The sequence below is a fragment of the Nuphar pumila genome, chromosome 11 (assembly GCF_984573655.1).
Source record: "Nuphar pumila chromosome 11, dmNupPumi1.hap1.1, whole genome shotgun sequence".
NCBI lineage: Eukaryota > Viridiplantae > Streptophyta > Magnoliopsida > Nymphaeales > Nymphaeaceae > Nuphar > Nuphar pumila.
Genome location: NC_143259.1, coordinates 8,899,219 through 8,914,056, shown reverse-complemented (window position 1 = coordinate 8,914,056; position 14,838 = coordinate 8,899,219). Strand labels below are relative to the sequence as shown.

Sequence of the window (14,838 nt, the reverse complement as noted above, 5' to 3'; positions counted from 1 at the left end):
TATGGCAGCCCATGGAATGAGATGTGTTGTGTGTGAATGGTTGCCCTCATGCAAAAAAAAATGATAGGAAAGATTCCCTCCCACCCCCCCACCCCTGGTGGAGAAATTTTTCCTATAAAAAATCAGACTTTTTAGAAAAACTTTCCTTTCAAAAAAGCTCTCGCGTTTGGAACAGTTGGAAAAGTTATAATTTGGTTTTTCCTACAATTTCCTCACTTCCAAGCATGCTCTTAGACATAATGCCTTGTTATAAAAAATATCACATGGTTAACAAGACAGATTCTTTTGATTTTTGGATGTGAGAACTCCAATGTGTGTTGTGAAGAAATCCTCACACAAAAGTCATGCAATAACCAGGGTCACCCGAAACACCAAACATGAAATTCAACATTCCAGAATGTGTGAGAAACATTTTTCCATCAGGTGGGAAATGTGTTCCCCATCACATGAGAAATGTGTTACGTTTACATGGGGAAATGTGCTCCTCACAAGTTTTCCTTTGTTGAAGAAAATGTTTTTCCTCTATGGAAAAGAAATGGGATACATGATGTTTAAATTTTTTAATTATTTGTTGAGGTAAAATGTCAAAGTATATGGATGTAGTGTATATGACTTTCGTAATGTCCACTAGGGGCATATTCATCTTTTCACTTGTAAATACGCATGTTCATTAGGAACCCCATTTTTGCATTTTTGTTATTTTTATTTTTATCTTTTTATTTTTTGTTTTTCTTTTGTTGGAAAAAGGGCCCACACATAGTCATTGGGGACCCTCTCCAACGGTCACAAATGTGACCGTTGGAAGGCGCCCAATGACTCTATGGGAGCCCCTTTCTTGCTCCCCCTTGTTGTATATATAGGGGGTCTTGCCCCACTATAATGTAAGGCTTTCCAACGATCACAAATGTGATCGTTGAAGGGCACCCAATGACTCTATGGGAGCTCCTTTCTTGCTCCCTCTTGTTGTATATATAGGGGGTCTTGCCCCACTATAATGTAAGGCTTTTGAGAGCCTTTTTCAATAATAAATCCACTTATATTTTAAAGTGCTCTCTCCCTCACATTGTATTTGTCATTTGCCACTTTGTGGCCTATTGTATTTCGCCCATTAGTGGCCTCTTACTTGTATGCTTGTGCATCTCTTATAGTCTTTTTGACATTGTTCTTTGCCTAGTGTTTCATTAAATGGTATCAGAGCTACTAGGTATTGGAAGCACTATTAGGGCTACTCTCTTCAATTTGAGTGTTGTTGAGATTCCTACTTTTCAAGTTCTTCCTCAATGGCCGACAATGCAAAGATCAACCTTTCCTTCAAATTAAATGGGACAAACTATAGAAGGTGGGTGGCCGCTATGGAAAACAACCTCAAAGGTAAAAAACTTTGCGGCCATGTACGTGGAACCATTCCGGAACCACAATTAAAACTCACCAAAGAAGGAATGAGGAAAAAGCCTTGAGTAATGAAGAAAAGGCTAAAGTTATTCAAGAATATCAATCTAAAGTTGAAGATTGAGAAAGTAAGCATGCCAAAATATTGGCATGGTTCATAAATAACGTGAAACTCAAGATTTGTGTTAATCTAGCCAAATTCAAAAAAGCAAATGAAGCATGGTTCTTAATGAAAGGTATGTAAACTCAAAAAGACCTTACTAGGCACTTCTTTTTACAATAAAAGATAAGAGAAACCAAGCAAGGTGATATGAGTATTAGAGACTATTATAGTACTCTATCACCTCTATGGGATGAACTTGCTCTCCTCAAACCACAATGGGAAGCAAGCGCTATTGCCATGAAGAAAGAGCAAATGGAGAGAGAGAGAGAGAGAGATTTTTTCAATTTATTCATGGGCTTCGCCCCAAATTTGAACAATTAAGAGGATCCCTTCTTCATAGGGCATCTACTCCTCTTAGTGAAATCTTTGCCGACTTATGCCAAGAAGAAACTCGCTTGGCTCTAAAAAAGGACTTTGATGAAGTCCATACGGTATCTAGACCAAAAAACAATATGACATATAAAGCTCCTCACTTTTGAAAAAAATAACAATGGTGGAGGAAAAAAATTATTTGTCACCATTTTAACGAACCAGGTCATCTTAGACCGGATTGTCCTAAGCTTAAAAGAAAGGTGACTTCCATTGAAAATAGTTCAAGCAACTCAAGTGAAGAATCAAAAAGAGATGGAAACATAAAAGACTCCATTGCTCGACTTACGGAAACTCTCCAACAATTCATGAGAATCAACTCTTCTAGACCTTCCACTTATGGTGCCAAGATATCATCAACTCCTGGTATGTTCTATTGGATCCTTGATTCAGGTGTCTCCTTTCATATTACACTAAATGCATCTTTTTTATCCAAACCAAGTCTTAATTCTTTTAAATCATTTGTTTTCATGGCCGATAGAACATCATTAGATGTCGAAGGAATAGAAAATCTTGAAAAAAAAAATAGTCAAGGAAAATAATTTTATGTTCCAAAAATTAGGATTATTCCAAAACTTAACTTAAACCTCTTTTTCGTTTCTCAAATTACCGATTTTGGATGTAGTGTCTCTTTTTCACTAACAAATTGCTATGTGCAGAATCTTCAGCCCGAGAAGCGGATTTTGCAAGGCCATAGAAGAGGAGACCTATATTACATAGATTTTTTGTCTTTGTCATCCAAATCATTTTGTAGTCATGTCAAAACTAAAGATATTGTTACTTGGCACAAAAGGCTTGGTCACCCTAGTATTTCTAAATTGTATCTCTTTCCATTTTTAGAAAATTTTTGTAATGAAAAAGAAATTACATGTAATGATTATATTATTGGAAAGATGCACTATCTTCCTTACTCACATAGCAATTTTATTTCCAAAAGACCATTTGAGTTAGCGCATTCGAATGTATGGAGACTGACACCTGTTATGTCTAAAGGAAGATATTCATACTATGTTGTCTTTATTGATGATTTCACTAGATACCCATGGATTTATTTTATTAAAAACAAATCTGATGTTTTCTCTACCTTTAAAGAGTTTCATATTCTTACTCAAAATCAATTTCAAAATAATATAGCTATTTTTAGATCTGATTCCGGAGGTGAATACATGTCGAATGAATTTCAAAATTATCTTAAACGAAATGGCATTATTGATCAAAGATCTTGTCCCAAAACTCCTCAACAAAATGGTCTTGCCGAAATAAAATATAGGCATCTTATTAAAACAACAAGAACTATTTTTGTCTCTAAAAATGTTCCAAAGAACTTTTGGACCGAAGTCGCTCTTTCTGCAACTTATCTTATAAATCGGATGCCTTCCTCATCCTTAAAAAATGTTTTTTCTTTTGAAAATTTATTTAAAATATCTCCGAATTTTAAAAGATTAAGAATTTTTTGTTGTAAATGTTTTGTTTTTTTTCAAGGACAATATAAACTTTCACCAAAAGCCCTTGAATGTGCTTTTATTGGCAATGGTGAAAATAAAAAAGGGTATAGATGTTATGACATTAAAAGTAACAAACTCTATGTTTGAAGAAATGTGATATTTCTTGAAGAACAAAATGGTTTTGAATCTCAAAAATCTAAGGATGAAATTGACTATTCTTTCCTTTTTTACTTATTGCCTAAAAGTAAGTCTAAAGATTCTAATGATACTATTTGTGATAATATTTGTGAGGACAATTCTTATCAAAATGATGATTCTCACAATGAAAATCCCAATGATATACGTGTGTATACTTGGCGAGAGGGCAATAAACATCAAAATGCTTTTGATATATACTCTCAAGATGTTTCTTTAGAAAATCAAAATGAAGAATCCCAACCTAAACGATCTTCTAAGAATAGTAAACCTCAAAATTTTGTGTCATATGATTCTTTTTCCTAGTACTTGTCTCATGATGATTCATTCCTATCATGAGCCCTCCAATTTTAAAGAAGCTAAGCAACATCCACATTGGATTGATGCTATGAAATTTAAATTAGAAGCACTCAACAAAGCTAACGCTTGGACAATTGTAAGTCTTCCTTTAGGAAAAAAAACTATTGGATGTTGATGATTTAGTGATGGAACATTAGAAAAGATACAAAGTCAGGTTAGTTGCTAAAGGGTACGCACAAGAATATGGAATTGATTATGAAAAAACCTTTACTCCAGCTACTAGGATGACCAGTGTAAGAACCTTAATAGCCTTAGCATCTATTAAACAATGGTCTATTTATCAACTAGATGTTAAAAATATTTTTTAAATGAAAATCTTTGTGAAAAATTTTATATGGATCCTCCGTCGGGTCTTGAGATTGAAAAGGAAAAACTTCTTAAACTAAACAAAGCTCTTTATGGCCTTAAACAAGCTCCAAAAGCTTGGTATCATCGCTTTAGTAAAGTTGTTCTTGACAATGATTTTACCTCTTGTTATACTGACACTACTCTATTTGTTAAGCATGCAGATGATCACATAACTATTATATTGTTATATGTTGATGACATGATTAACATTGAGAATGATAAAAAGGGCATTGAGCTTATTAAAAATATTCTTATAAATAATTTTGATAAGTCTAACCTTGGATTTCTAAGGTATTTTTTAAGAATTGCAATTGCATATTGTCCTCGGAGATATGTTTTGTCTCAAATGAAACTTGCATCATATATCATTGTTAAGTCTGGCTTAACTTACAAAAAGAAAGTGGAGACTTCAAAAGTAATCAACGCTAAGATGAGAGCCAATGATGAAACTCCTTTAGAAGATCCCGCTCTTTATTGTCAACTAATTGGATCTCTAATATATTTGACTATTATCAGGCCAGATATTGCTCACGTTGTTCACATTGCAAGTCAATTTCAAAATACTCCTATTATTCACATGGATGTCGTCATGAGAATTATCAAATATTTAAAGGAAACCATTACCAAAGGGCTATTCTTATCTTCTTCTTCATCTCCTAATTTAATTTCTTATACCGACTCTGGTTGAGGTGGTAACCCCAATAATCGTATTTCATGAACGAAGTTTGCTTAAAGATATAGGAGTCATTATCTCTACTACTTCGAAGTTGTGTTGCGACAATAAGAGTGTCATCTACATTGCTAGCAATCACACATTCCATGAACGAACAAAGCACATTGAGATGGACTGTCACTATGTTCGAGATGAATTTTTATGGGGGCACCATTCAACTACTATATGTTACGTCAGAGTATCAGCTAGCAAATTTCTTCACCAAAGCCTTGTCATCTCCCCAATTCTACTTTCTCCTTAGCAAGCTTTCGATGATCTCACCATCAGTTTGAGGGGGAGTGTTAAAGTATATGGATGTCGTATATATGACTTATGTAATGTCCACTAGGGGCATATTCAGCTTTTCACTTATAAATATGCATGTTCATTAGGAACCCCACTTTCGTATTTTGTTATTTTTACTTTTATCTTTTTATTTTTTGTTTTTCTTTTGTTCGAATAAGGGCTCACACATAGAGTCGTTGGGGACCCTCTTCAACGGTTACAAATGTGACCGTCGGAGGGCTCCCAATGACTCTATGGGAGCCCCTTTCTTGCTCCCTCTTGTTGTATATATAGGGGATCTTGCCCTAATATAATGTAAGGCTTTTGAGAGCCTTTTTCAATAATAAATCCACTTATATTTTGAAGTGTTGTCTCTCATATTGTGTTTGTCATTTGCCACTTTGTGGCCTATTGTATTTCGCCCATTAGTGGCCTCTTGTATGCTTGTGCATCTCTTATAGTCTTTTTGACATTGTTCTTTGCCTAGTGTTTCATTATAGTAAAAAAACTTGCACCTTTTACAACTTTTTCTTTTGATGTTCTTAAACTTGAGAATAATGTAATATGCTTGATGAAGGGGTAATTTCATAACTTAATGTAACCACAGTATTTTTACCATATTTCTTGAATCTGCCCCTTATACACCTTAAAACTTACTGTGTATTTAACACTTTCTTTTATGTTACCTTTTGCACATTTGTTTGTATGACGTATAAAGTTATTTTTATGTTATAATTGTAATCAGCAAATATTTTACAAAAAAATCATCTCTATCAGGATGTTGGCAAACAGTTAAAAATTTGTTTATAACCTTTTTCGTATATGTCATCATACTTGCACTTATATATTTGTAAAGGGATGAGACTTTACAGTGTTTAGATAAAACTAAAGAAAAAGACTATAGGCTAAATGAGCTATACAAACTAGAGTTTGATATTTAAAATGTAATGTCTTACACTTCCCACATATTTCCCAACGATTCGGATTTGTTTCCCTGTCGTTTCCTACTTCCCATTTCCATTTCTATTCCTGGCAACTGTGGCAATTACTGCCAGACTTATTTATCTATAAGATAGAACAGAATTTCCCTTTCAGAAATGTAATCAAAGGACCATAAACATCCATGTAACTGTTGTCAGCTTACTGGTCTTAAGCAACCTATAGACCCAAATATTAATGATGAAAAATTCATTGACAACCATGTCCTCAATACAAAATAATTCAAAATACTTTCACCTAGTCCAGACACATGAAGCACAAATATAAGCACCTGTTTGTCTTGAAGCTCTCAAAACCATAAATATCCAGCACACCAATTAGGCACTTCGAATTCGGATCCTGTCCTATTGAACTGTTTATCTTATTCACAAGCCTGCACCGCAATGCTTATAAGAGCAAGAAGTAAGAAAGGATATGATGTCAACATAACTACACAAATACCATAAGAATGATCAGCACACGCAATCTCTTCAGACAAGCTAACAGAAACTGAGCACGTACCAATCAAATAAACGTGAATAAACGACTTTTGCCAATGCATCACGAGTGAGAGTTGCAGCATCTGGGTCAAGAGATTTTGTGATAGTCTCATCACGAGTCACCATGACACGTTTGCAAAGGGAATCTTCAAGAGCCTTCACATCACACCTAACCAACAAAGAAAGGTCAAGAGAGTTCTGTGCATGACTATATGAAATTAAGAAGTCTGGACTATCTCATGGAACCATTACGAAACATTTTACTAATTGGCATTTACATGAAAAGCTCAGCTGCTGTTCTGAGATGGAATAATGACTTTTCATCCTTAGGCGCAGAAGAATCAGCTTCTTTACCCTTGGCAAACTCAATATTGCCCAAATGGAGAATAGCTGCCACAACTCTAAAAATTGCATCCTGGATAAATCATAAGCTCATTAGACACAGTGCTACAAGAATAGATATTTATACCACAGTAGAGAAAAAAATTATGAAAACAAAATATAATTTTGTGAGGAGAACATAATAATTGAATAACCTGATCAGTAGAACCAATTCCCACTACATCCATGGCCTTTCTGGTGGCCAGGTACTCCTCACCTTCATTTACACCATCCAACTCAAAACAGTTTGATTGATTAAGGTAATGGAATGACCTTGGATTCGCCAATTTGTACCTCTCAATGTCCTAACAGCACAGTCAGAACAATGGAAACAGAAAGTGATGAACATGAACCCCCATCAGAAATCCACTAGATCTATGTACCTCTGGTGGTGCAGCACAAAGCATATAGAAGCAATGGTAATTCCTCTCAGAATCAGAGATTTGACAAACACGAGACCGTTCCAGCAAGTAGGTTCGCACAGCAGCACCAGATATTCTTCCCCTTTGGTCAAACTGTATTTCAACAAACTTCCCAAAACGACTGTGACAACATCCACAAGTTTTAAAAAGAGGCCAGTCCAAGTAATCTACAAATTACCTTAAGGCAGAAATTAGCATCAAGATAAATTGCAATATCAGCTGGTAACAGGCACCTCACCTTGAATTGTTATTCCTAACAGTCTTAGCATTGCCAAAGGCTTCTAGAACAGGATTTGACTGCAAATAATAATTTAAAAACCAAGAGAAACTTGGTGTGAGAAAATGTTCTAAAGTAAGCAACACCAACTGAAGCAATAATTCATCTTTAAAGATGTAAATCCTAGTAAAATCCTAATTTTTAGAAAATAAAATGGAGAGGTTTCTCACCTCCAGTACTTGTTGCTCCACAGTCCTTCCATCTGAGACAGACCTCCCACCCATATACGCAAGATAACGCATAAGCATCTTTGTGCTTTCTGTTTTCCCTGCACCACTCTCACCACTAACAAGAATAGCCTGGCTTTTCCCTTCATTGATCATGAGCCTGTATTTTTGTTGCAAACCCATGAATTCCACAATGTAAAAGGCAAGTCCAAGATTAGTCGATTATCAAGGAACAAGGGATTTTACCTATATGCAGCATCTGCAATAGCAAATGGATGAGGACTTAGTTCACCAAAGGTTGCACCCTTGTACTGTTCCATCATGTGGGCATCATATAAATGGGGCAGTCTTCTGAATGGATTCACAGCAATCAATATGTTGCCAGTGTAAGTCTGTGCATACCATTGAAATTCACAAGCTTAGACCAGATTCAGTATAGCACTTTGTACTTATTCAGTGAAGAACTAGGCCATTTCAAGTTACAGAATATAACCAAAGAACATCTAGAACAGTAACAACTGAATCAAGAGTAGAGCCTTAAATTACACTCACATAAATTTCATTTAAGTCATATCTAGACTTCAAGTTCTGAAGAACGCCTGGCTCATGCAAATAAGCCAACTTTGTCATGTCATCCACCCCACAAGGTGATGCTTCAGCATCTTTAGGGTATACATTGGCCAAATTGGCAACAACCTGTGCACCACAATACAAAAGTTTACAGTCTTTAGAAGCAGTGAGAAAAGATTTAGAACACCAATGTTGGCATTGGTGTGACAAATGTATTCGACAACTATAACAATTTGAATGCAAATGTTAATTAACAAGCCTAAAGGGACAAAAAAAAGCAATGCAAATGCAAACAGAACAGCTGATCGGGCTTGAAGAATGTCCCACACAATTTTTCATCATACAAAGAAGGGAAGCAAATAACATGGATCATGAATGCTCAATTTGCAGTTCAATAGGAGATGCCTGTGCTAATAAGTACAGTCAACAGTTGCTCAAACTTGGAAATGCTTTGTAGTGCAACCTTCTGAAAACAAACAAACAAAACTCGAGGGAAAAAATGGTTCAAGAAGCAGGACAATGCCTTGTACGCCAGATTGAGCAATTTCACATATGTACGGCAAATATGTCCATAAACAATGAAAAGACGACTTACACAACAGCATTTTAAACATTTGTTAATGTTCAAAAATGTTCAAAATTTTGAACTTATTGATTATTCAAGGAAATTAACACTCGCAGTAGATATTGGATACTATGCAAGAGAAACCAGATACACAGAAATAGTCCAAAACAATCTAAATCACATAAGGAAAAGAGGTACATGTAATATAGGATTGCTCTATGGCATCATCTTAAATGGATTGTCCAACAAAGTAATTTATCAACAAAGAGTGATTACCGTCTTCCCAGAAGTACAGCTTATCTTGGCATTTTCCCCATTAACCTCGATCACTTCCCCATCTATCCAAGCAACATCAGGATCCTCCACCCACGCAAGAGACCCAACGGTAATATTGGCGGAACCAGCCTGCAGAGAAACGATGTAAGCAAGCTCAGTATTATCCACCAAGTGCATGTCAGGCATCTTTAATAGTCAAAGAAAACAACAGGTACCACATAGCCGTCAATGCAGAATAAAAATATGGAGGACGATGAAACTGTGAGAATGTAAACTTCAACGCACGACCATACAGCCACAAGAGATGGCAACCAATGTGAAGTGGATTTGATTAACATCACAAGAAACATAACTAGTGAATTTGCATTAAATCTTAACAACAATTACAAGCGCAAATTTCAATTCAACCACCTTTAGACAGAACCATAATTCAGTACACAGTCGGTACTCCCGAATTCCACATTGTCAGTTTCCATTCGCCGATTAGCTCCATCGATTTTCAAACCTTGCTCTGTCTAATCAGAGCACTTCAAAATCTTTAGGGCCGCTGATACCATTTTCGATCAAAACTCCCGTGAACTAACCATGCATGTCTAGATTACAACTATTCGATGCAGCGGCAAATTTCATCCATATAACTGCCTCGTTTCAAACTTCTCCCACATAGCGGATCACGAAAAGAGCAAATTGGTAGAAACCATGCAACAACGCAAAATCCTCACAAAAAACATGCAATCCTCAGTTTTTCCAATTCAATCCAACTGATATCAAACAAAATCAATAAATTTTCATGCTTAAAATTCAATCAACGCACAACATTCATCCGTCCCCCCAATCCAATTCACACCCTTCACGCCGAAAATCATCAGAAGAAGAAAAACTAAGCAAAAAATCCCCATCTGTTCAAGAAACCATAAATTCCCAAAACCACACGCGCTAGAATCAAACGTTACCTCCATTGATCATGTCATAAAACATGAGAAAACTTCGAACAATCACAAAAAAAGGGGGGGAAACCAAAATTCCATACCATTTCCGGCAGCTCGATCCGATCACCTCCGCTTCAACGAAAATGACATCCGAATCTTCCCTTCCTCACACCACCGAAAAACCCAAAAACAACAAGAAAAGAAAGGATCCAGATTCCAGAACTCCAATCCCTCCCCGCCCGAACAAGAAAACCCTAGAAATTCCAATCGAAAAAATATAGAAAATGTACGAAAAAAATCGAAAGATTCGAGCGGAAGGAATAGGGAAAACTTTCAAAATCGAGATTTCCAGATCGGCCTTCCTTCCCTTCTTCGATTTCTCTCTTTTTTTTCTTTTCTTTTTTTCGGGAGCTTGATTATTGAAACCGACGGGCGGTCACGCGAACGGAAATCCCCTCACTTTTCCCTTTCTGTCTTCCTTGCTTTCTTCACCTGCCGATCGATCGTCCAGCGATCGAACTGACCGGCGTGGTGAAGAAAAAAAACAGACCTCTTTCCCTCCCAAAAGACCTCCCCTGAGCGGAGAAATGCGCCTGTGCTGTTTGCTTAGTCTTACACCCTGTAATAGATTCCCTTCATTCCTAAACTACCCTTTAATCTTTCTCGTTTATGGCCGTATTGCCCCTTCTCCCGGAATATCCCACCGTTTCTCCAAAAATTGATTCATTTTCGCCCGCCCCGGTCCTCAAAGACCGCTTGCGGTCGGGGACGTGGCTGTCATTTCTTGAAAAGATTACTCGTTTTTTTTGTACAGGGGCAATGAGGTTGTAGACGTGATCTTTTTTTCGGGTCGTGGATATGGTTCCCCGAGATGCAGAGGTAGTATAAGGAGTTTCAACCGTTCGGATTAGTTGTGTGACATGATCATGTGATGCTTGTGATGTGATGCTAGTAGGTAGAGCATTGAAAACAACGTTAGAAGAATGGCAATGGGTCCAACAATCAAATATCATATAATTAAAAGGATCGGGTATGATTTAGAGGCCTCATATCCAAATCTGATTTATATGTGGAATTGTAATTTACACATTAAAAGAATGCCAATCAAATCCTGGCATAACAAAAAGACTTTCCTACATGCATCCAGATTCAGTTTAATATCCAATTAAACCCATATCCAATCATGCAAGATTTAGCAATGAATGCAACCAACCCATATCCAATCGTTCAAGTCACTACGTGATAAGAACATTGAACTGCAAAAGATCCCATGATACTAAATTTCAGTTTCGGCCCCAAATCGAGACCTCCTATAACCCTGGTAGTAAATGGTCCAGATCCATCTGCAATTGGACCCACCATGCCCACAACCCAGAAAAGTCTGAAAAGGAGGCAAAGTCTTCTTTGTTTCTGATGAAAATTCGTATATACCTTATGTTGGTTCGGTTCAAGCTGGAGTCAAGATCAGCCTAAATGGCAATGGGTCCGGATCAGGTTCAGAGTTTGTCTAAGCCCACAACTTTGGACCGGCATTCATGGACCCAATGCCCCATACGGTGCACCCTCAGTAATCAGGAATATGGTTGTCATTTTTAGAAAAGATAAAAAGGGTTACATAACCGTCCCGTGGAAGTTAGTAACTAGCAGGTTGAACTGTTAAGCACAAAAAAAAAACCGTAATTATAAAAAAAAAATGGACTTAATAGTCATTTCATCGTTACCCCTGAAGACATTTTCCAACCTCGGGGTATCTACGTAGTTTATGGTAATTTTCGGGGGATATTCACGTCATTATCTCATGGCTCTCCTGGTTGGGCCATCCGACGGTTCAGAGTACGCCGAAAACCTCCAACGGCGAATCCGTCCGTTTCCCAAGGTGGGCCCCAACGGCATCGTGCTCCTCACTATGACTTCGGCCTGTGGGCCCCACCTAGATCCACGGCACCGCCCGGGGGGAACCGATGACGTGGCGTCTCGGGTCCCTGAGGTCGGCTAGAGGACGCGAGGCCCGCGGCTGTCGTTGTCTCCAGCTACCCGGGGGTCGTCGATGCATCGCTCATCGGTTCAGATGAACGGCCAGGATCGACGCGTCCGGCTCACGTCAACACTCGCAAGTCAGCTTTCTCTCGACTAAATTAATACGCGGGTCACAGCTCTTCAGCCGTTGGATGGAGGGGTTTAGGGGATACGTACGGTCTAGATTCGTTCGGGGCACCAACAAAAGCTTGGACCCAGTCCATCTTTAAGGTTTTCGTGTATCGCCAAACAAAATTGGAGCGTTGATTGTGCGTTTAATAATTATTAATTAATTGGTTTTAAATTACTAAAATAGCCCCGCTTAAAACAAGATGACGATAATGTTCCCATCGATTTTTTTAATTAACAAAATTGCCCCTCTTATAGTACTGACGAAATTTAATTTGACTTCGGCTTTTCAAAGAAACGGCTTATTAATATGTTAAATAAGAAAAATAGGCAATATATTATTATACGACATGTATACGGTAAAATATACATATATCAAAAAAAATTGGCTAGATTAAGAGAAAACCCCTCATTGGTCAACACTGTTTAGATGTTGACTGACCAGCCAGTTGATAAAACCCTTGAGCTTAGACCGAGCCGAGTATGAGCTTTTTTGCGTGAGCTTTGACGCGCTTATTACCGAACCAAACCAAGCTCAGTTAATGAACAGGTCGGTCTGTTTGCCAACCCTAATTGGTTGTAAATACCGGGTAAAAATCATGTACTCTTTTGAATTTATAACCCGAAGAAACCTTGATCGGTACCAAGCTCAGTCATCGTGCAGGCAGCGTAAAACTCCAACTCTACATCTCCTGCTCCCGAGGCCTATGCTACGCATTGGCTTGCAGAGAGGAGCGATGCCCATGAGAGTCGAACTGTTACTGCTAGCAGCCAAACCTTCAGGCTTCAGCGTAAAACCACGTATTTATATTGCTTTGACGGATATTAAGATAAGGGTAATTTTGTCATTTCGTTGGCCAAGACATTTTCCCTCGGTCGATTGGTTTGGAGGCAAGCACGTTGGGGGACATCAAATCGGATCGGATAGTTTGTCAAGTCCGGTTCATCACAGCCCACGTTGGTACAGCAGGAAGTAGACCCACCCACCTGTTGCAATTTGAATCCAAAATGACCAGATATGGTCAGATATCTGATCCAAATCTGACGTTACTTCATGATTCAGATTTGCTTAATTGGACTGTTTTCGGATTCGAATCAATATTTCAGGTTGGATTTAATTTGGATTTGCATCAAAAATCGATTTTTTTTTTTTACGTGTAAAGAGCTTGTTGTTTATTTTTCCACCGGATACAGTATTGCCATATATATGTTGAATCCAGATTCGGCCTTACCTCGTCAGATATAATTTGGATCTCAAATCAGCGCTGGGTTTACTGTTTGCATTTCGTACTCGGATATGGATCCGGCATATTTGTCCTTAATCCGAGTCCTTTGTACTCCTTATTAGCCACTACTAAGTTGGTCCGAGACACTCTAAATTAACGTCTTGAGCTCATGCCGAGTCACATAAGTTCCGATTCGACTGGGAGGATCTTCTGACTCTACCATGCGTATGGGCCCATGGATCACGTGGTGTACCAGATTTGGAACCCAAATAATCGATGAACGTGCACTGCTTTTCCTATTCGGTCCAGTGGAAGGATGTGTTCAAGTCTCAACTTCCACCAAGTGACGAAACTAATGCACACCTCATTTATGGGTGACATTGGGTCGGGTTTGAGCTGATCTAGACCCGTATCTGATCCAGTAAAGTCAGGGCTTGACAACAAAAAAGAGGTCCGACTAACTACCTGAGTTGGACCCTTGAGATCCATTAGGGAATGGAGCTAGGTGATACCAAACCTTGGTCCTACCACAGTCCTGATTAAGTTACACAATATTACATAAAATGTAATAGACGACTGGGTTTTAGGGATGGGAGTGGAATGGGGAAAATGGGCCCCACCCGGCCTCGCCATGTTTAGACCGAGGATGGAGGACACAAAACGGAGATGGAGGCGGGGATGGACTTACATTTTTTTTTGGCCCAGCCCCGTCCCCACCTTGCCCCGCCCCACCTCAGCCCGCTTGGACAAAGAATGGAGGACATAAAACAGGGATGAAGGTGGGGATGGAGGTTAAAATCAAATCCCGTGCGGGGAGAGGTGGGGATGGAGAGCAGGATTTTGAAATGGGGCGGGGGTGGAGACCTTGTCCCCAGCCCCCGCCCTCGCTCCAGTCCACTGCCATCCCTACTGGGTTTAGTGGGGGTCTGATTTGCATTACCTTATAGGACCCGCGTATGGTTTTGTCTTTAGTAGGTCAGAACCTTGGAGTAGGACCCTGTTTGGAACCACATGGGTCCAGTGAAGGTCCGACCTGTTGAAACCGCTACTCGCATTACATGTGGGATCGTGGATCAGTTTGATCTGGGTCCAGTCTTTGAGTCAGTAGGTCCGAATTAAGGTTTAGATTCAATAAC

The 14,838-nt window shown here is 38.5% G+C and overlaps 1 protein-coding gene across 1 annotated transcript in view; it reads right to left on the bottom strand.

Annotated features, from left to right (window-relative positions):
• Positions 1–10,894, bottom strand: part of LOC149821860 (myosin-6-like) — a 71,266-nt gene extending 60,372 nt beyond the window's left edge. Inside the window, exons 1-11 of the mRNA XM_089981504.1 lie at positions 10,433–10,894; positions 9,403–9,531; positions 8,544–8,687; positions 8,238–8,383; positions 7,995–8,151; positions 7,786–7,844; positions 7,509–7,668; positions 7,281–7,430; positions 7,023–7,159; positions 6,767–6,913; positions 6,537–6,638 (exon numbers count right to left, since the gene is read on the bottom strand). Coding sequence (XP_089837630.1) covers positions 6,537–6,638; positions 6,767–6,913; positions 7,023–7,159; positions 7,281–7,430; positions 7,509–7,668; positions 7,786–7,844; positions 7,995–8,151; positions 8,238–8,383; positions 8,544–8,687; positions 9,403–9,531; positions 10,433–10,435 — 1,334 coding nt within the window. The 5' untranslated portion in view covers positions 10,436–10,894. The remainder of the gene's footprint in view (positions 1–6,536; positions 6,639–6,766; positions 6,914–7,022; positions 7,160–7,280; positions 7,431–7,508; positions 7,669–7,785; positions 7,845–7,994; positions 8,152–8,237; positions 8,384–8,543; positions 8,688–9,402; positions 9,532–10,432) is intronic.
• Positions 10,895–14,838: the final 3,944 nt, after the last annotated feature.